We start from the raw sequence: 22,637 nt of genomic DNA on the forward strand, positions 1-22,637 counted from the left end.
ATTAAATTCCAGTGCGCATGACTTAACATATTAGACTGATGCTCGGAACTTTTAAATCTTCTGCCAGCCCCATTCAACTAATTACCGAACAAGCGTCTCTTTGTGCCGAAAGCTGCATCAGCGTGAGTGTGAGGGGGTGGGATTGGAGGTGGTGATGCTGCTGGTGCAGCTGGTGCTGCTGAAGTACGCGGCTTGCGGTGGAGCTGTCTGGGATGTGTTGACACGCATTTCTGCTCCCATCTCCTTGATTAACCCGGCAGCCTGGATGGTTTCGAGCCGCAGAGGAGAGGAAGAGGAATGAGCGCGGACCGAGCAGCGGCATCCTTATCATGCAGCCGCAGAAAATCACCACCCGTCCATTTTACACGATTATATGAGCCGATGAGCGCCAGTTTATGTGTGCTTTTCAGACGGGCGGCAGCGCTGTGCAGACCCGGGAATAACAACACAGGCCAACACCTCGCTGCAGCTACATACAAGGAATGAAAACGCTCCCAAGATGGTCCGCATCGCCAAGGCCCTGGGTTTGGTTATTCTGTGCGTCGCCGTGCTCATTTTATCCCTCATCAGCTACGTGTCTCTGAGAAAAGACAGCCTCTTCTCCTCCTCCAAATACTACATGGGAGGCCCGAGGATTATGTTTCATGCAGGCTTTCGGTGAGTGAGATTTTTTTTTTCATCACAATGAGGATGGTTGATCAGATGCAGAATTGGGTTGATGTAAACAGTGTGGCCTTTTGTGCACGACTCCAGACTTCATACTTTACCTTCTATATATACTTGCTGTCTAGGTTCAAACTTTAAGTGGGCCTCAGCTTCCAATCATAATGTCATTCACGCAGTACCTTGTAATTAATGTTAATGGAGTATGCTGTTTCCAAATGTAATCAATCCTTTTCACATTTGCAAACCTCCATTTAATTGAATAAACATTACAACGTTACTTTCAAAAGCAACCCAATTAATTGGATGACCTATTATAGTGTCTAAGTGTAGTGTCTAAGAATGAATAATTTAGAGTTATTGATCAGATTTTAATCGAATCCACCCGTTTTTAAGGCGGACTCTTTAGTTATCAAACTCAGGCAAAGGCTCTGTCATGGTCCCGGGACTTCTGACCCAGTGTTTTGAGTTTTGTGAGTTTTGTCATTCTGTATTAAGTTCATTTGCATTCTTAAGATCCCTAAGTTGTCTGTTCAGCAGCCTATGGTTGATCAGATTTCCCCTTATGTCTTTGCCCTCTGTCTCCCTTTGTGTGTTTGTGTTTATTTAATTGTGAATTCGTGTGCCCTTTTCCCCTTGTGTTTTATTCCATCATGTTTATCGTGTTTCCCCAGCCTGTTATGTCTGTGATCTCCCCGTGATCTCTCTCCCCCCTCCTGTCTGCGTCTCTGTGTCCTTCCTGTGTTGCGTTTAAGGTCCGCGTCTTGGGTCAGTATTGTCAGTTCCGTGTCCTCCCTGTCTTGTTATGTGTAACCCTCATCATCTGTGCTCCCCGTGTGTTCCCACGTCCCTCATTACCTTCTGTGTATTTATGTCAGAATCTCCCTATGTTCCATGTCGCACCGTCCCTCATGCTGTGTGATCCCTTGTGTGCCTTTCGGTAAAGTTTAGTTTATATTTTCCCAGTCTAGTTTAGTTTGATATCTTTCCTTTGAGTCAGTAAATAAAGCTGTATTTTGTGTGTTGTGGGTCCTGCATTTTGGGTCCAATCTCCTGCCTGTACACAGAGATTCATGACACACTCAATAACGGAGAAACATGCACAACATTATTTCAGTTCACCAAATCATCAAGCATTTAAAGTATCATTATTCAGTACAGACACTAGAAAATCACACAAAACAAACTGATAATAGAGTTCTTTTATGTAAAGGTTTCTGAATTCATACAATACAAACTCTCTTTTTTAAGTGTGCTACTGGAAAGCACAACAGCCTCCATGAAGAGCTGGGAGTTCGCCTTGTAATCGGAAGGTTGCCGGTTCAAGCCCCAGCTTGGACAGTCTTGGTCGTTGTGTCCTTGGCAAGACACTTCACTCATTGCCTACTGGTGGTGGTCAGAGGGCCCGGTGGCGCCAGTGTCCGGCAGCCTCGCCTCTGCCAGTGCGCCCAAGGGTGGCTGTGGCTACAATGTAGCTTGCCATCAGCAGTGTGTGAATGGGTGGATGACTGGTTGTGTAAAGCACTTTGGGGTCCTTAGGGACTAGTAAAGCGCTATACAAATACAGGCCATTTACCATTTACATGAAAAACTGCATATGAAAAATAACTTTTGTTTTTCCAGCTACCTTGACTATTTGCTCCCTCCTTTTTACTTTTCTTGTAGGATCTCTCTGTCCTCCCCCTCGCTCTCCATCCTCCTCACTCAAATAGAAACTGGAAAATGACAAAAATATAATAATATAATAATTATTATAAGAGGGTTAGGGGGTTAGGGTTAGTTGTCGACAAAAAGACAACACACTGCTTAGTTATGCGAATGTGGGTAAAACAGAAGCTACAGCTTTATCATTTTTGGTGAATTGTTATAGTGAATGAAAGACAAACTGATCCATATCATTTTATAGCAATATTCAAACTGAATACAGGCTGCTGCAGGACATAGACAGGTAACATCCTTTTGACTTGCTGCCACCCGGATCTGGAGCATATCGTAAACAAACACTGAAACCCAATTTAATCAGAATAGGAATCGAAATTTTTAACAAACTAAAATAATAATGCACATGGGTTTTATAAGTCATGGCAATGTTTTGTTGTATTTCAGTTAAAGTGTGTTTTAATTCTGCATCACTGATTTGTGTCACGTAATTATCTCTTCGTGTTCTTTCTGCTGCAGCAACAAAAGTCTTATTATTCTTGAGAAGCCACGAGCCACGCCTGTGTGTGAGCGCTCTGTAACATCATGACATCAACAACACTGGACATAAAACCTGTTTTCATTCTTTCCTGTACTGCTGTCAATAGAAAAGTTAGGAAAACAAACCATTAGAAGATAATTCCAGAAAATAATAATAAAATACACCACAATTAATACTAATAATAGTTTTTAGGGGCTGTCTACAAAATAAATAAATAAAATAAAAACCCAAAGGGGTCTAAACTCATTTATGCCTCCTTTAAATCAAACATAAAGCTGTCCAAGGTGCTGGACTTGTTGACCATATACTACGTATACAGAAAAATAACTCAAGGTAACTTACATAAAGGGAATGGAAATGTATTAAGTGTGATTTCCACATTTCCTTTATTAATACAAAACTAGTGCCCAAGTCTTAACATGAATCCAAGTTTTAACTAGAAAAATATCTAAATATTTTCATTTTTCCCACTCTCCTCTTTAAAGAGAAAAAACAAAAAAACAGTTGAATCATTTGAACATTTTTAACTGTAATTATTCTAAACATGAAAGTCTTTTGAGGGACTGATATGAAAAGCAGATTGACCAAAGTGTGCCAGGAGCAGATCTGATTGGATCTTTCTAAACCGCAGCCAGTATAGCTGCTGCTGTTATTACATGATGACTCAGCTTCCAATGTTTTGTGGACATTAATTTCAGGTCTCAGTTCGCCATGAATTTCCTGGACCCCTCTTTCATCCCCTTAACTAATGCCCTAAACGAAGAGCTCCAAGGAAAACCGTCCAAATGGAAGTTCAACAAGACAGCTTTTTATCATCAGAGGTAAAAGATTTGACTCCTAACTGAATTCTGCTTGTCTTCTTTGTGAAACTTGAGTATTTTCTGGTCTGGAAATCAGACAGCATAAAACATCCTTCCTCTTCATTTTGTCTTCTGTTTGCTTGTGTTGTCCAACCAACATTCAAAACCAACAAGTGAATTGTTTGTGTGTCTAATTTTGCATATTTGTTATATGGGATATATGTGTACACATATATATGTATGCATGTATGCATGTATGTATGTATGTATGTGCCTGTAACATTCTGTAAATAAAAAAAGGGATGTAGTCGCTGTGATTGGTTTTGGACTTTTTTTTAACATCTTTTTTTTTTTCAGGAAAGATATCTTCAACTACATCGACATTCCCAACAACTTTTCCCTTACGAAGAACAGCGTGCGTGTTGGCCAGCTGATGCACTTTGACTACTCCAGCCACAAGTATGTTTTCTCCATCAGTAACAACTTCAAATCCCTGCTTCCCGACACCTCTCCCATCCTCAATAAGCACTACAGCATGTGTGCCGTGGTGGGAAATAGTGGCATTCTTACCGGCAGCCACTGTGGCCCTGAAATTGACCAAGCCGATTTTGTCTTCCGCTGCAACTTTGCCCCCACCGACATCTACTCCAAGGATGTAGGCAAGAAGACCAACCTGACCACCTTTAACCCCAGCATCCTGGAGAGGTATTACAATAACCTGCTGACCATTCAAGACAGAAATAATTTCTTCCTCAACCTAAAGAAACTGGAGGGAGCCATCCTGTGGATCCCTGCCTTCTTCCTTCATACCTCAGCTACAGTAACTCGGACCTTGGTGGATTTCTTTGTGGAGCACAAGGGACAGCTGAAGATTGAACTGGCCTGGCCAGGAAATATCATGCACGACGTGAACAAGTAAGATCTGATTCTGTTGAGCTTTGCAGGGATGGAGGATTTTTTAGGCAAACCTGGAAACCAATGTGATTTTTCCATAGGCTTTTTAATTATCACAGAAAATGAAACATTTCCGCAATAAAGAATTTTTTATTATGCTTAATAATCATCAGAATTCACAATTTACTGCAGCCTTTATAAAGACTATCATGCTACTGTACTGCAATACTGTACTGTAAGTCTATGAATAAATGACAGTAGACTATAGACCTATCATAGGTCTGTAGTTTTAAATTTTATACTATGGGACACAATGTTAAAATAGCTAAAGCTTCTGTTAACCAAAAACCTTATTTCCTTATTTCAAACCACACATCCACTGAAAAATCCCAGGTCAACCAGTCATGCAAAATCCTCAATCAGTTCCAGGTTCCTGCAGCTCTTTATATTCACATTCCTTGTCACCCAGTTTCTGCTCTCCACCTGTTGCTCAGAGAAATGTTTATCGGTTAGGTGTAGAAATGCTTTCTAACTTTATTGACTGAACAGAGAGGTTTATGTCACACTGAAGAAAAAGAAACAAAACAAAATAAAACAGGCTGCTTCTATTGGCAGCCAAAAAGCCTAAAAACAACTTAAATCCATGAAGAAACATCTCAAAATGAGAAACTAACATAAATCCCAAACACAGAAATCTAGCAGAGAAAACACAGGGTTTGCAAAAACTATAATCTTACTAAAACCAAAAGAAAAGACAGCAACTAAATACACAGTACGAGTGAAGGGACACTAACAAAGCTGGGAAAAGAACAGAGAGAGGAAGGCAGTAAAAAACACACACACACACACACACACACACACACACACACACACACACACACACACACACACACAGACAACCACCTGAGGATATGACCTTCAAAATAAAACAAGAAATAAGTGAAGGAGGGACCAGGACAAAACTCATGCAGACGAAGAAGTGCACACAGGAACACAGGATGCACATGCAAAAGGAAAAAACAGGATAACAATAACTGGAATGCCAGTGATGTTTTAGCTCATCCGACTCATGATCCATCACAATTGACAGGTTATTGTAATATGTGAATCACAGAACCTATAAGTTTTGTTGTTATTGTTTGGCTGTATTACACAAACTAATGAGAACTGAAATCCACTGAGAAGTCAGGGAGGCTCCTAAACAGGACAAATGAATCGTGTTTCACTAAAATGTGACCAATACTCTGGGAGCAAGTAAGTGATTCTTTGAAAATGCATGTGATCTTGACCTTGATCACATTCAATTGTTGATCATTGCGCAATCTCACAAAAACCTGCGTGGTAATCTTGAAGGAATAATAATTATTATGAACTATGAAATGGACAGATGGAAAGACACCTGGCCGCTGTCCTTTGGCCAGATGAGCTAAAAATCAGAGAATTATTGGATGTCTTGTTAATATGTAACAAGTAAAACTGAACCACAGGCAGTACAAAGACCAATTTAATCCACCGCTAATATGAAAGCATTGATATGACACCACCGACTGATGTAAATGTGGGCATATTGTGGGAGTATTTCTGAAACCCTGGTGTCACCAACATGGTAGTTTTATTTAAAGTGTGGCAAACACTAAAACCATGACCACACAGGCCTATAATTAGTTGGTGAATGACTGGTTGTACTTTAGTTACATCAATACTTTTGTTAAACCGCTTGATTTAAAATGGAAAATCTGCACCTCCATCACATCTTGACTATTTGATTTAAAACTCATTGTGGTGGTGAACAGACACAAAATCACAAAAATTGTATCACCATCCAAACATGTATGTGCTTAATTGTACATCACATGATAAAATGTTGAACAGACAACACAAAGTTACAGTCAATTTGTGATCTATTTGTTTTCTTCTCAGATACTGGAAGACTAAAAACCTCTCTCCCAAGCGTCTCAGCACTGGTATTCTCATGTACACCCTGGCCTCAGCAATATGTGACGAGATCCACCTCTACGGCTTCTGGCCCTTTGGCTGGGACCCCAACACAGGCAAGGATCTGCCGTACCACTACTACGACAAGAAAGGGACCAAATTCACCACTAAGTGGCAGGAAACCCACCAGCTGCCCAGCGAGTTCAAGCTGCTCTACAAGCTGCACAGGGAAGGCGTGATCAAACTCAGCTTGACGCACTGCTCTTAGACATTCGATGAGTCCGGGATGGTTTAAGACGTGACTCCAGAGACCATTACCAACATACATCAGCTCAGTTCAAACTTCTGTTGTGGCACACATGATAAGCATGATAAGTGTTTAGGCAGTTTATGATCATCCTGCAAACACACACTCGTGTCACGTTGTAATTTTACATGAAGATGTCAGGCTCACTCGAGCTGCAGATCCCAGCGTTGTTATTCATTCAACCTGTTGTGTTCAGCACCACAGTTAGGGGCTTTCATGCAGCTCAGTTGCTTTCATTATTCTCCTTTGCATGACTGCTGGCTAAATAGTTTGAGCCAAACAGACATCTATTTTAACTGGAGTCTACGGGGGATTCAGCTGTGGGGACGCAGTAAATTTCCAATTCTGCTTGAAACAGATCGATTAATCACCTTTACAACAGTATACCAATTCTGTACACTGAAATCACTGCCTAATCTCAGGGAAGGAGTTAGATCAGTGTTTTTTGTAATCAGATTTAATGCCTCCAGAGAGGTGCAGTTCCTGTTTTCAGGCCTTTTCCCCCACGAGGTGTCAGACAATCTGCACTGCTCTAGAAGATGGTATTTGTTTACAAGATTGTACTCTATATAAATATATGTGTGTCTTTTTTCTCTGTAGACAGCCTGACTGTCCACTTCAAAATTTTTGGAATAATAATCAACATTCCAACAATAAGCCATAAATTCATGGAGAGGTGTTTTGTGATCATTAGATCAGAACTGCAGAACGTGTTACCGGCCTTCATTACGTAGGTGTTGAGAAAATGAGACATTTCCAAAATCTACCAAAAAGACTAGGAGGATAATTTTCCATCAGTAACAATGAAAATATACAGTGGGGCAAAAAAGTATTTAGTCAGCCACCGATTGTGCAAGTTCCCCCCACCTAAAATGATGACAGAGGTCAGTAATTTGCACCAGAGGTACACTTCAACTGTGAGAGACAGAATGTGAAAAAAAAAAATCCATGAATCCACATGGTAGGATTTGTAAAGAATTTATTCGTAAATCAGGGTGGAAAATAAGTACTTGGTCAATAAGAAAAATACAACTCAATACTTTGTAACATAACCTTTGTTGGCAATAACAGAGGTCAAACGTTTACTATAGGTCTTTACCAGGTTTGCACACACAGTAGCTGGTATTTTGGCCCATTCCTCCATGCAGATCTTCTCGAGAGCAGTGATGTTTTGGGGCTGTCGCCGAGCAACACGGACTTTCAACTCCCGCCACAGATTTTCTATGGGGTTGAGGTCTGGAGACTGGCTAGGCCACTCCAGGACTTTCAAATGCTTCTTACGGAGCCACTCCTTTGTTGCCCGGGCGGTGTGTTTTGGATCATTGTCATGTTGGAAGACCCAGCCTCGTTTCATCGTCAAAGTTCTCACTGATGGAAGGAGGTTTTGGCTCAAACTCTCACGATACATGGCCCCATTCATTCTGTCCTTAACACGGATCAGTCGTCCTGTCCCCTTGGCAGAAAAACAGCCCCATAGCATGATGTTTCCACCCCCATGCTTCACAGTAGGTATGGTGTTCTTGGGATGCAACTCAGTATTCTTCTTCCTCCAAACACGACGAGTTGAGTTTATACCAAAAAGTTCTACTTTGGTTTCATCTGACCACATGACATTCTCCCAATCCTCTGCTGTATCATCCATGTGCTCTCTGGCAAACTTCAGACGGGCCTGGACATGCACTGGCTTCAGCAGCGGAACACATCTGGCACTGCGGGATTTGATTCCCTGCCGTTGTAGTGTGTTACTGATGGTGACCTTTGTTACTTTGGTCCCAGCTCTCTGCAGGTCATTCACCAGGTCCCCCCGTGTGGTTCTGGGATCTTTGCTCACCGTTCTCATGATCATTTTGACCCCACGGGATGAGATCTTGCGTGGAGCCCCAGATCGAGGGAGATTATCAGTGGTCTTGTATGTCTTCCATTTTCTGATGATTGCTCCCACAGTTGATTTTTTTCACACCAGGCTGCTTGCCTATTGTAGATTCACTCTTCCCAGTCTGGTGCAGGTCTACAATACTTTTCCTGGTGTCCTTCGAAAGCTCTTTGGTCTTGGCCATGGCGGAGTTTGGAGTCTGACTGTTTGAGGCTGTGGACAGGTGTCTTTTATACAGATGATGAGTTCAAACAGGTGCCATTCATACAGGTAACGAGTGGGGGACAGAAAAGCTTCTTACAGAAGACGTTACAGGTCTGTGAGAGCCAGAGATTTTCCTTGTTTGAGGTGACCAAATACTTATTTTCCACCCTAATTTACGAATAAATTCTTTACAAATCCTACCATGTGGATTCATGGATTTTTTTTTCACATTCTGTCTCTCACAGTTGAAGTGTACCTCTGGTGCAAATTACTGACCTCTGTCATCATTTTAAGTGGGGGAACTTGCACAATCGGTGGCTGACTAAATACTTTTTTGCCCCACTGTATGTAATGGTAAACTTACTTGATTTAGGATCAAATTTAGCCAAGTAATTTCTGATAAGAGATCATCAAGTTTTGTTATCATCATGTATAAAAGAACCAATGTTTACAATTAAAATATTATCAAAATACATGACAGACTGGAGCAACAGCTCCATCGTTTTGCCAATTCATGATTAAATCCCAGATTTCTCATTTGTGGGATAATAAAGGTTTATTCTAGGTTTATTCTATTCTATTACCAAGTTTGAATATCGTACCTAAGCTAGTTTAAAACTTAGCTTACTAAATTGGGACCTCAGGAAGCCACTGGTCAAACCCAAAACATGGTAATCCCTGACCTAACCACTCTGTAAAACTGCAAATCTTTCACACATTGTCTAAAAATATTTACCCGTGCAGATGCAAGATGCTATTTTGTGAGTTTTAAAAGATCTGCCAACCAAAATTTATGATCCTTCAGAAGAGCCAAGCTATTTATTTCCGCTCTTTCACCACTCTTAATCAAACCTAAGTTATTAGGTAAAAATATTTATTTCACAGTTAAAGGCACGAGTGTTGCCAGAGTGGGTTTTCCACACAGTTTTAAGCTTAACCTTGATGGTTAAAATAATGTCGGACAAAATTTAGGCTGTTTTGGGATCCTTTTTGATGATTTAAAAAATATGCATTTTAAGTGATAGTTCACAACAAAACCCAAGAGTGTACGTATTTGACCTAATCCGAAATTGTCATGGCGGACTGTCTGCCATGACGTGAAATACTAAGACTGTATGTTCCAGTTGCTGCTATGTTATGTCAGATATCAGTGAGAAGATGCTGCCACAGTGGGTTAAATGTATACATATGTAAACTACAGAAAGGAGTGGGAGAGTGAGGTGAAGCATCTAAATCAAAGCTTATATGAAAAATAGTCAGTCATGCTATTTTTAAATAAACAGTCTGAAATATAAAGTAAGTATAAATGCACCTACTATATAAGTGGGTAGAGTGTGTGGATGCCTGGGTGCGCTAAATTGACTATGGGTATGTGCAAAATGGAGCACAGATGTGCATGGATTGTTACTTTGGTTGGTTTTAAGTGATACGTGATAATTGTTTGTGGTTGACAGCAAGTGTTTCCCTGCAAACTGACAGGAAGAATAGTAAAAGAGGCTTCTGCTTCTCTCCCTCACACTCTCTTGTTTGCGTTTGTGTGTTGATATAAGGATTTCTGTTGGGAGCCATTGGGCACCAGCATGCATTGCTCTTGAATGTGGTGCAGTGCAGTGTTGGATTGCTACTTACTCCCAGAGTATTGGTGAGATTTTAGTGAAACAAGGTTAATTACCCCTGTTCAGGAGCCCTGCTGACTTCTAAGTGGATAAATGAGTACTTGGTAAATACTTCAGAGGGTTAATTACACCAGCGGTTCGCAACCTTTGGGCCACGGACCGGTCTCCGAGTCGTTTGGTATCGGGCCGCAAAAGTTGAGGCTTGGGTGTGATTTATGGAATTTATGGTTTTCAGAGTTTTTTATCGGTTTTATTGTTAACTCGGTTTCCTTGGGTCTTTTCCCGTGTGTTATGAATAAATCTTCTTGTTTTTTTGGTACCAGTACTGGTTTTATTTTGTTGTATTTATCCGCAACCCCTGAAAGACTGGTCCGTGAAAATATTGTCGGCCATAAACCGGTCCATGGCGCAAAAAAGGTTGGGGACCACTGACCTACACAACCAAATGCCTGAAGTGTTCATGAGCAACCAACCAACTGCTAAAAAAATGCTCAGTGAGGAAGTTGTATGTCTACCTTAAGTGTACCAGGAATTGAACTCTTGAGATTAAGAATCGCTTTTGCGAGGGTGTCCTAGGCCAAAATAGAAAGCACTGACCTAGCAACCTTGTGGAAATATGTGAAAATGTTGGTCGTTTCCAAACAGAAAAACCCCAAATCATCATTAGTAAAGACTTTATTATTGAGCTGTAACATATCTTCCAAATCTGAACGGTTTCGTGGTTAGCACACTGTTAGCTTAAAGGGAGTTGTGCATAGTTGATTATGCTAGCCTACTTAATGCTGTTTAGTGGAATGTAGTTTTGCTTTTACATGATATAATTTCAGATCTTGTAAGTTTATGTTTACACATTCAGATTGTTTCTTTTTCTCCTGCCTAAATGGAAACATTAGGGAGCTAATGTTAGCTAGCTAGTTACATGAGAGAGTCTAAGTGGGTTATGATATTTATTATTTACTAACAACATATTTATGCAACATGCTTCAATATGTATGCTTAAATTCTCACTTAGTAAACACAAGCTTGGTTTAAGCATACAAACAAATGTCAAAAATCATTTTTGACCAGGGGCTACCAGACTCGGACCACCTTGTGATGTAAATCATGGCTCAAGTGTGGCTTAAAACATCAGGAAATAGAACTTTTTTAAATAATAACCGATCTTGAGGTTTCCCACTATGTCCCAAACGACGATTGAACTTCACTATTTTGTTGACTGAAGAAATTTTCTTTATTCCGACCGTAACTGTATCAAATTCAATATTCGTGATGCAAGATAAAATGAATGAATGTTATATGGCTTATTGCATCTTGTACAAACAGCATGAAATATTTAAGTGGTAATGCATGTGAGGCACTAACAGATCTTTTAGGCTAGTTTTATACAACCTTTTTGAAGGGTAAAATTTAGTCATTTGCTATTGTTTGTATTCCTGGTGGTGTATTCCTTAAGAATATCACTGGTGTCTTTGTATGAGAGCTGTTTGAAGGCTAAAAAGAACGCTGTATTCCACATGGGACCAAACTTCTACAGATCAACTTAAAAATGAACAAGCTTTATTTTTTATAACTGTAGATAGTCCTGGGGTCTTAAACAGTCCACCTTATCGTGCCAGGCTGAAACAGACTGGTGGATATAGGGGTGAGGAAGACTGGACCCAAACAATAAAAGCTGGCCACATGACCATCCCATGACTCTGCAACATGTGCTCCTTGTTGCAAATTCCAGCTTGGGCTGAGGTTTAACACACAGAGAAATGCAGTCATGCACATTTACCATATGTAGTGTCTGTTCTTTTGTCTTGTTCAAACGAACTAATTCAAATCGTTAACTTGTGTGTCTAACCTTTAAATCACAGTGCAGTCACGACATTAAAAGCAACAACCATGAAACTGCACATCTTGTAAAAAGACAGCCAAATTTTAGGACTTTGATTGTTATAGATGTGTAAGAATAATTTAAGCAGTCCCTTCACTGAATGTTTTGTAGGTACACCAAAGACCATGTGCTTAAAAGAAATAATGGAAACTGATTTGTGAAAGCTCTATGAAAACTAATGGCAGTAGACAGTATAAAAAATGAAAGTGGCAGCCCTGCACACCTCCACTGATTTGTAAAGTCTGAATATGAAGCCTCAAGCTAAGTGTTTTCGCCGTGACCACCTTGGTGTTTTGAGACTGCCTGTGGCAAGTGAGGGCTGGATCTGGCTGCGTACATGTATTTTCATTGGCTAACGACTTGCAATATCCTGATCATGACTTACAAAACTAACCTATTGAGTTGATTAAGTAATGATAAAAATGTTTATAAATGTCACAGACTGAAGGAGCGAAGGGTGTTTTTCCATATTTCTATGTAATAGGACAGGAAGTCAAGGGAGTCGCCCCCTTCTGGATGCAAAAGGAATACAAGTTTGAGGCACTTTGGCTTCAGAACACTAGGGTAACCCCACAAACATTTGAGGTTTTTAGGGCTGACACTTGCCTAATGGCCACTGTTTTGCGGAGATTTCCCTAATTAACTACATTTGTAGAATTTCCTTGTAACGCTATGAATGTCCTCCTTCAGAGTTATTTGTTGGAAATATCCAGTGGTATACTGCTGGGCACTTCCTCCTCTAAGAAAATTTCTCGTAACATTAAAAATCAATGTGCAGAATGTGTGTAAAATATGCTGATGCCAAGAAACTCTGTGATGATTGTATTCCAGTCAGAGTAATATATATTTTTTGTGCATTACAGTATGTTTAAATGACCAGACAGTGATGTGCATTACCTAAACATTAAATGTGTTTATTCCAAATTGAGCACTATACAGGATTTGTTCTTTAACAACCCTTTAACATTTCTGTACTTGTGTTTGATCTGCATGGCGATTTTGTTCCATTATGCTGCTTATGTACATGTTGTATAAAAGTCATAAATCATGTAAGTGACTGTACTATCCTGGTTGTTCGATCAACAGCAATCATCCAAGTAAGAAACCATGTCCTACAGTAAATGTTTTTTGATTATATTCCATGATAAATATACATTATGTGCCTGCATATTCCTTCCATCAATGCCTCAACGTGTCAAATAAACAGTATTTTTCTCTGGTATGACCCATTTGGAGATTAAAATATTTTTTTTAAAAAGTAAACTAACAACAACTACATAAACTAAATGAAATTGCTGGCTTTGCAATATATTTACACACACAAAAATCTTATTCTGCTTGAAATAGTGGCTACACATAAAGTCACATATACTTTACATGTAGAGACATTTTTATTGTCCCCGAATTTCAGCTTCTTGCGTTTTTACTACTGTTCCATGCAAGATTCCTCTATTTGCAAGATGCTAAAATGCTCAAAAGTTTTATTGCATAGACTATTTCACACTGTTATTAACCCTCCAACCGTTCCTGAGTGGATTTGCAGTGGTGCTTAGGACACACATAGACTGTATGTAAGTGGCTAGTGAAGTCCTCTTGTGAAGCCCCACACTGGGTATTTTCACCATTGCCATCACACCTTTTTAAAACTACACCTTACCAGCCCAGTGTTGGATCTGACTACAACAGGATCTACAGTTTGTAAATCAAAAATCTTTAATCACAAATGTTACATTTTAACATATGAACTTCTGGGTGTGTTTAATATAACTGGAAACTGCCACAAGCCCATAAATTAATCAAGAAAATGTTTATTGAAAGCCAAGGGCCTTTTCCCCCCAAAACGTCTTTGGAAGGGGAAGTCTTTTGGAATTGGCATTCAGAGCCAGAGACTATGTCCATCTTTTATATACAGTTAGTGGATTTGGATAATTTTAACTTCCACTTTTAGACAACTTTCCTCATATTATCTGTGACTGAGTGGAATCATTGACTACCAGCTACCTGAGGCAGCAAAGCAACCCCAGACCAGATAATTTCCAACATCATGCATCACACTTGGTATGACTTTCCTCTGGAAAGCACCCTTTGGTCTTCTCTTTCCTAGATTTTGTATGCCCAGAGAAGGCTTTTGTCTTTATCAGCATTCTGAGCCTCTTTGGAGAGTAGACATGTACGCACTGGCACCAACAGTTACCTGCACATACTACGACTGAGTTTTGGGGACTATATTTGCCACTGGTATATGATTTACTTTACAGTGGAATGATTATTTCAAAAGATTTCACAGGATTCTGTAGAAAGTCTGAGAGTTCTTCAGATACTCACACTGCACATTTCAATGACAAAAAGAACAACACACCCAAGATGTCAAAGGTTTAAATAAGACAGACCACATGTTTAAATATCACTGCATAAAGTTCTTCAAAACACTAGCAACCCAACCACCTAATTTTACACTTAAAGAAAGATAAATGTATCAGTGTGTACTTACTTTTTCTATCTGTCTTGTATCTATCTATATTTTTAATCATTTTATTGAATTATAAAAATTACTCTGGGGCATTTGTTTGAACCCATATCTTTATCTGTGGTGTGTTTGTACAAACATGTCAAAAGAGCCAATATTCGACCTGTTCACAGAGCTGTGTAAGTCTTTGGACCACTACTTTACTTGAAAATGGGAATAAGGGCCAGGAATGTTTTTCAAACAGACATATATGGAAATGCAGTTTAAAAAGTAAGAAATTGAGTTTTCAATCGTAAAGAAAGAACTTGAAAGACACGGGTATTGACTGGTTATTTGCCAAGTTGTTTCCTATGTGTAGACACAATACTGGCTCATCTGTTGAGTTGCATATTTTCCGGTGAATGATTATAAGTCAGGCTAAAGTGGCTTAAATAAACATTCTTCAGATAATGTGTTAAAAACAGCCAGTGTCCAAAGAAAAACTTTGAATGACCTTCAGAAAGTAAAGACCAACATAATAAGAAAGTTTGGCTCCTTGGATGCAAAATATAAAGAAATAAGGGGTTCAAGACTTTTACATAGTACTGCAGTTTTTTATAAGTGGACATACAGTTGTTTCATTTTGCAGTTTTCTTTTATGTTGTTTCTGACAATACAAAGTGTGTGAATAAATAACACTAGAAGACGAATTTATACTGTAACAATAATAACGCTTTAAATGAAACTTTCCAAAGCTCTTCTCCTTTCATGTACAGTATGGGCTTATATTTTTCTTGGTTTTAGGATCTCAAATGTCTCATTTCACAGGCTGTTGTAGATCTCGAGAAAATGGTAGGATCTCAAAATGCAGTGATATATGGTGTAAAAGAGAAAAGAGGAGCTGATGGTTGCAACATCAGCAGGCACACCTGCTCCTCACAGATGCCTCCTCCACTTCATGGCTGGAGACGGGGCTGCCATTGGGTTCTGAGCCTTGGCCCCCGTATGTGCTCTGCTCCATCCTCTTCATCACCAAATTCAGCAGGGTGGTCACCGCCAGGTCCACATCAGCACCCGTCACTGCACTCGTCTCAAAGTACGGGATGCTTAGGAGAATGTGGAACAAAAAAAAACAAAAACATTAGCTGATCTTAAAAATGATTGTTTTACAATCCAAAATAAGTCTTTGCTGTAAAAGTTTTTTTTACAGATCCAAGATCAGGGAAAACTGTTGACCAGCACCATCTTATGGTGACAGAATTAAAACTAGATTTCCATCATCTTCAAGGAAAAGAGAAAATAATTTCTAATCTGAACTCATTAACTCATCATGAACCTGTGGAAAACACAAACTTCTAAGTCACAGTTACCAGATGAAGCTATATAAATATAAAATGATATTAAATTTAAAATTTAAAATGGCACCAGAGTAGTGATAGAAAACAATTTTAATAAAGTGTCATTTCGTTTTGGTTTGGCTAATAATGTCTTTCTCAGCAATTAGGCTATAAAAATATAATGATCCCACTGTCAGTTTGTATTTGTAGGTCATGCTGAAAAGCCCCTTTGGGCTCCAGCTTGGAAAATGGGGTCTCGTTTGGGATAATTCACACTTCTGGCTCAAATGAACTCATCAGTTCAGGCAACCACTTTCATCTATTCATAATAATGGATATTGTGTACAAATCAGCAAAAAGTCCAAAAGTCATCCCCTTCTCATCTGTCATTTATAAATCTGTAGGAAATCTAGTAGGACACACTGGATGTCTTTTTTATGTTGTACACTTGGCATCGTTACTAGAATCAGGTGATAATGTATGAAGGCCAAGAGAAAGTTTTTTGAGAGACCTACTAAAATTGGAGAAGCTAAAATGAGTAAAAACAATTCATAAAATAATAATTTACCACAAAACAATAGCAATAAAAAGGTTACAGTAACCTTATATTTAATGTGGTAGAACGTCAGGTTTAATAAGTCTTCTGAATATTAAAAAAATAAAACAGGACATAAGATCAATAAAAGTCATACACAAAACTGTAAACTGTTGTCACATGAAGTTTGGTTATTAATTTAATACCATGGCAGTATTGATAAACAAACAAACAGCAGCCATAATTATGTTTGCGCAGAAGAAAGAAAAATGAAAAAACAAGTATGAAAGTACACTACTATGTCTCTTTATGGGTACAGACATATTTTTATGATTAATACAGTGTTTGTAAGGCCTTACCCATATCTGTCTGCCAGATCTCTGGCTTGCCTGGCGTGAACACTTCTCATGTCTCTGACGTCTGCCTTGGTACCCACCAACACCACATCTGGACTCTCACAGTACGCGTTGGCCTGCAGCTGACCTGAAACACAGAGGAAGTCACGTAAAGCCTCAGCATACATGAGAAGAAACTCAGAATCAGTCGAGATTATTATCTGTGCAGCAACATAAAACTAAATATATTGATTGGAAGCAGAACAGGGGGCTCAGTGGAAACATACTCATCCAGTTTCTGACATTGAGGAAACTTTGCTGATTGGTCAAGTCAAACATCAACAGGAAGCCCATGGCATCTCGGAAGAAAGCTGTGGTGAGGCTGCGGAACCTAAAGAAAAAGCAGATTTTTTAGAAAACAGATGTCAAACTGACATGTCTAAGCACCTGCTGAATGGATTTAAATACAATACAACATTCATGGTCCCAAGAATCCTACTGGCGTTTGGGATTTCTGTAACTGCATCCCCAGCAGACCCACAAGGCTAAAATTGTTTTTTCTTAGCACAGACTGTATATAAAGGATGGAAGATGTTACTTGCATTGTTTCTAGGAGGTAACTACTCTGGTTCCAAGAAGAGAAAATAGCTTTCAGTTTGGTTTTTCAGTGGCCTCAGCAAAAGTTATTCCAGTTTATGGTCTTTATCACTAGTTTCAAGTCTTAGCGTAACATTAAGTATGATGATAAAAGCAGAGTATGCTTTAGCCACTACCTTATGAACGTGTGGGTTACTTGATAAAGTCTGTGCCACCTTGTACACATGGTGTCTGGTTTCATAAAGCTATGATGGAGAGGGCTCAAAGAAATAGGACTTCAGTAACAAGTGGGTGACATCAGAGTGGCTACACTAAAGTAAGAACTATGCAGTCCTGATTACACCTTTAGTGCTTCTACAGGAAGGTAAGTAGCAGCAGGGGGCTGCTAATCAAATACATTTAATCAACTGATCATCAGCAAGTGTGAGGATCTCTTTAAATGCAGAATCTATTGCATTTTGCTTGTCTGGAGCATTGAAGGGTGAGTTAGCACAATCCTACAACCTTTCTCAGATCAAACAACAAATTCAGACAAGCGCCAAATTTCAGACTCTACAGGCCTCAGTTAGCATGCTAAGGTTTACAGCGTTGGGAAGGTTACTTTTAAAATGTATTCCACAACAGATTACGGAATACCAGCCCCAAAATGTATATTGTAACGTATTCCGTTTCATTACTCAATGAGAGTAACGTATTCGGAATACTTTGGATTACTTAATATATTATCATGCTTTTTACAACTACATGAATGTACTATTGCTGTGTGATTTATTACTATTACTGAAGGCTACTCGCCATACCAATACTAACTAGATTTTTAAATCTTAATATAAAATGAGAAACAGTAGGGTGGACATTAGGTAAGGCTGCATTTTTTGCAGCGATCTCATATAGAAAACTATAAAACAGGTCAGCGGCTCCGAACCATAGTAAAGGGACCTCTGGCTAATTTGTTGGGTTCTGTGTCGGGCTCATAGCCGAAAACTAGCTTTACTTTGTTTGCTGGGTGAACTTTGCGAGAGACAGAGAGAGGCGTTGAAACGCGGCTCCAACTGAACTTATTGTTGTTTCGGAGGAAAACACGAACACAGTGTACAGTCGAGCCTTAATAGCTACTTACAACTGGGCTCGTCAGGCACTCTATTTGGCTGCAGTGGTTATTTTTATATTTACATGCTTCCAGCTCCTGTTTCTGGTCGGTGACAACTTGTACTTTTCCACTCTTCTTTTTCTCCCTCCCTTGCACACAGACAGATAATGAGTATGGCAGTCCATTCTCCCTGCAGCACGGACTACACTGCCCATGAGGCTACATTCTTTAGGGCTATGCCTGTAACACTCTGCCTGTTGCCTTCATATTAAATAATGTTTTGAATAATAAAGATATTCCTTCACATCGTTGTATGGGGCTGCAAGTAGGGGTGACATGGGTCGTGAGATTGAGACACAGACAGAGTCTCTTAATGTGATTTGTTTGGGTTCCCACCAGTGTGGAATTACCAAAAATAGAGAGGGCATAGCTTAACATATAAAGCAGGAAAAGACCGCTGTGTAATCCATTTATTTCAACAAAGTAACTGTATTCTGAATACCGGCACATGTATTCCGTTACTCCCCAACACTGAAAGTTTGTGACAATACAATTAGCAAAAGACTGAACAAGAGTTGTTCTCTCTAAAAAGAACATGTCAGAACAAATGACAAGATGTCAGGAACAATATCTTTTGGACAGATGACACCAAAGCAGAGATGTTTGTCCATAATGCACAATATAGTGTTTAGCTTGGAGGAAACCAAACACAGTATATCAAGGCAAACACCTTATACCACCTGTCAAGACTGTTAGTGGAGGGTGAAGAATTAAGCTGGTTTTGCAACCACATCATGTATCATGTGCCTGACAGCTAAATTTGGACATTCCGGACTACATAAACCAGGTGTGAGGAATTAATTATCAGGTGCAAAGAGTTTTAAAATGATAAATAATGCTTCGATCCTCCACACACACACACTTATTTATGAAATATTAACTATGAATTATGAAACAAAGAAAAATTTCATGATTACCTCTCTTGTCCTGCTGTGTCCCAGAGCTGAAGGTGAACTTTGAAGTTCTTCTCAGTTGCCCCATCTACACCTGTCCCCGTATAAACCTAAAGCAATACACAGAGCCCAGTAATCAACTCAAAAAGTTCAAAATGCTCCACATGCAAACCAAATTACACGATTTCTATTTTACGTTTTGTGTCATTTCTTTGGATTAGCAGGATGCGTGGACGGATGCAACACAGTTACACTTGTGATAGGGATCAAGCAAAATAGATAATTTGATATAACAGGTCTACTTTATGGACAAAACTCAACGTGACCATAGCTGTACTGGCAACATAATACCACACTAATGTTTTAGTTTCATATAAGCAGCTAATAGAGACGTCTTTTTTCTCTTGGCTACAGACTTGACTACAGAGATTTTCATATAACATAAAAACCTAGCATTTTCAGTATAGCTGATTACATCAGGAAAAATACATTTAGGGTTGCTACTTCAGCTTCAAAATCGTGGTTTTACTCACTAAGGATTTACAGGATTTCATTTTGTTCTTTGTTATATTTTTTCAAGAAGAAAGTATTAAACTTTTGGTCTGTAATTCTCTACTTTGTTTTAATTATTTCCCTAAGACGAGTTTGGCATGTCTAAGTGTTTATTAGACATTTAGTTAGATTTTCTTCAATAGATTATTACCATGTTACTAACAACCTGAGTTAACACATTTTTTCTAACAGACGATGAAGCCAGAAAATAATTTTACCCTCTATATGCATACTTTTTCTTTATTATTGTTTTAAGTAAGAAGAACACTCTCAGATTGAGATAGTTTTTTAGTCCAGTGAGTATTTGCAGATTTTTCTTTGTCTTTCTTGTAAAATTTAAAATAGTTTCAATAAATGTGAAAAGTTCTACTAAAATAGAGCAACCTGAACGCCTCAATTTATTGTGACTTGCTGCAAGAAGTCAGTGAAACAAACAAACAAACTAACTAACAAAAAAAGACCACATATGACTGTTAACACAAAGACAACAAAAACATTTTAAATAACATTTGATATTAAAGATGCAGATTTCACTGGTGGGGATCAATATTGGAGGGAGTCTGGGGGTCATCCCTTCAAACATATCTTTGCTTCTTTTATATTTCCTACAATATATCTCCACTAGAATGCTTTCTTGACTCTAGTGATCCCACATTAACCTGACAAATAATAATTTGTTGTGTACTCTATTAAAAGTTAATGGCCACTTATTTCTGTATCAAACATTATCTGCCAATTATTATAAAATACTTAAAAAGATAAATGTGTAAAAGGCTTACCTGGCCTTACTGAGTTTTTGAAATGTTTTTTTCCCTATAATTTAAATACCATTAACATGTACTCACCACTCTCTTTTCCCTGAAGTCGATGCCCACTGTGGTTGTGAATTTGCGGTTGAACTTGTTGTCAGTGTACCTGTAGAGGAAGGTGGTCTTTCCCACTCCTGAGTCCCCCAGAGCCAGCAGCTTGATCAGATAGTCATAGTCCCAGTTAGCCATTGTACAGCTGAGTGCCGAACCTGCCACAGAGTTTAGCTCACAGTACAACACTTTGCTGGTTTTCACATGTCCCAAACCATGAGAGCTGAGACACATGTGGGAAAATAACAACTTATAAGGTTAAATTCTTCAACCTAAGCTGCAGTTCTCAGTCTGAGGCTGTAGGACCATCACACAGGCTTAGCAGGACGTCATAACTCCCCACTCATTAGGCACTGATCAGAGAAGGACTAGCACATGACTGGAGCTGGCTTCCACATGAGCAGTCAAATGCCTCTCCAGAGTTTTCTCTAACTTTGCTTAGCAAAACCCAGCTTGTTTGGCACACAGAAGTCCTTTTATTGACTTAAAGAGCTATGGGCAGACAGCTCAGCAGTGCATGACGCAACTATGTCATCGCAATGCTTTGCTTACACTGTCAGCTGGGGCTAGTCCAGTAAAGGCAGGATGGGAAATCCCATTTAATGATGCCAAATAGTTAAAAGTATTTTTCTTACATTAAAAGAGATATTACTATATCTTACTCTGTGCAATCAAGTGACAAGGATGATGCTTAATTAACCCTCTAATGATTAACAAAAAGACTGACTAGATTAACACAAAACATTACTTTAGTAATTTTCTAAATAGTCCAAACATCAATACTACACCCTCAGCACACACAAACCATTAAAACTTTAAAATCTTACCAGTCTACGTGGAGAAAATGAAAACATCCGTTCACAAGTTGCACCGCTTGTTCTTATTAAATAACCACTATCATCATTCGATGGTACATTGCATAGCCTGAACCTTTCCCCTGTGCTACATGTGATCCAGGGAGGAGTTTAATACCAGCTTCTGCTGTGTTTACAGACCCTTGTGTTTTCCGCTGTTATTTACGAGGAAAAAGGGCTCTTTGAACACTGGATCGTCTGTGGATTTAAGTGGAAATGGTCCAACCAAAAAAACGGGCCTCACGTCTGGAGGCTCAGTGAAGTAATCCTGCTTCTAAAAACAAAGCGGCCTGTAGACGTTTTTAAGTTCTATAAAAGGTTTTATTTCTAAAAAGGAAAACTATGTCACTTATATGTGCTGTGGTACAAAAAAAAGAACTTTAAATATATATCAATTGTCAGCACTGTCAGGTTAATCAGTAATGTCTGAAGTGAGGCTTTCTGCTCATACTCATTTTTAAGGTTATAGTTTAGTTATTCCATTATTGAGCTTAACTACTGATCATTGATGGAATCAGTTAATTTCCTCCTTTATTGCTGGGCAGGTTCTGTATCTTTTCTATATATACTTAAACAGTTAAAAGCAGGATTAAAAGCTTAGTATACCCCTCCTTTTAAAGTCCCCCTTCCTTTACGTGAACTACATACAGATTGGTTGCCTCTCACAAAAAATGGTTTGACCATGTTTAATATGAACATCTACCATT

At 39.0% G+C, this 22,637-nt stretch overlaps 2 protein-coding genes across 4 annotated transcripts; one reads left to right on the plus strand and one right to left on the minus strand.

Annotated features, from left to right (window-relative positions):
* Positions 1 to 109: 109 nt before the first annotated feature.
* On the plus strand, positions 110 to 13,593 carry LOC113034416 (alpha-N-acetylneuraminate alpha-2,8-sialyltransferase ST8SIA3-like). Its single transcript, XM_026188945.2, has 4 exons — positions 110 to 657; positions 3,562 to 3,684; positions 4,021 to 4,578; positions 6,478 to 13,593. The coding sequence occupies exons 1-4, from the start codon at positions 500 to 502 to the stop codon at positions 6,758 to 6,760; spliced, it is 1,122 nt and encodes a 373-aa protein (XP_026044730.1). The 5' UTR covers positions 110 to 499; the 3' UTR covers positions 6,761 to 13,593.
* Positions 13,594 to 15,410: 1,817 nt separating this feature from the next.
* Positions 15,411 to 22,560, minus strand: LOC113034418 (ras-related protein Rab-27B-like). Of its 3 annotated transcripts, none has more exons than XM_026188951.2 (6): positions 21,904 to 22,560; positions 21,062 to 21,181; positions 19,689 to 19,774; positions 17,312 to 17,415; positions 17,049 to 17,172; positions 15,411 to 15,923 (listed from the first exon to the last, which is right to left on the minus strand). In XM_026188951.2, exons 1-6 carry the CDS (start codon positions 21,928 to 21,930, stop codon positions 15,734 to 15,736), a joined length of 651 nt encoding a protein of 216 aa, XP_026044736.1. In that variant the 5' UTR covers positions 21,931 to 22,560; the 3' UTR covers positions 15,411 to 15,733. The 3 variants fall into 3 exon arrangements, with proteins under 3 accessions (XP_026044736.1, XP_026044735.1, XP_026044734.1); XM_026188950.2 differs by having other exon boundaries at positions 21,062 to 21,234; XM_026188949.2 differs by lacking the exon at positions 21,904 to 22,560 and having other exon boundaries at positions 21,062 to 21,695.
* Between the last annotated feature and the right edge of the window lie 77 nt (positions 22,561 to 22,637).

This window comes from Astatotilapia calliptera, chromosome 12, assembly GCF_964374335.1.
Source record: "Astatotilapia calliptera chromosome 12, fAstCal68.1, whole genome shotgun sequence".
Classification (NCBI taxonomy): domain Eukaryota; kingdom Metazoa; phylum Chordata; class Actinopteri; order Cichliformes; family Cichlidae; genus Astatotilapia; species Astatotilapia calliptera.

Excerpts from the sequence above, each read along its gene's own strand:
- LOC113034416 (XM_026188945.2), top strand. The coding sequence starts at position 500 with ATGGTCCGCATCGCCAAGGCCCTGGGTTTGGTTATTCTGTGCGTCGCC. Across the intron at positions 658-3,561 it reads ATGTTTCATGCAGGCTTTCG|GTCTCAGTTCGCCATGAATT; the intron begins GTGAGTGAGATT and ends CATTAATTTCAG. Across the intron at positions 4,579-6,477 it reads ATCATGCACGACGTGAACAA|ATACTGGAAGACTAAAAACC; the intron begins GTAAGATCTGAT and ends TTTTCTTCTCAG.
- LOC113034418 (XM_026188949.2), bottom strand. The coding sequence starts at position 21,310 with ATGTGTCTCAGCTCTCATGGTTTGGGACATGTGAAAACCAGCAAAGTG. Across the intron at positions 17,416-19,688 it reads GACACAGCAGGACAAGAGAG|GTTCCGCAGCCTCACCACAG; the intron begins GTAATCATGAAA and ends CTTTTTCTTTAG. Across the intron at positions 17,173-17,311 it reads CAATGTCAGAAACTGGATGA|GTCAGCTGCAGGCCAACGCG; the intron begins GTATGTTTCCAC and ends TCTGTGTTTCAG.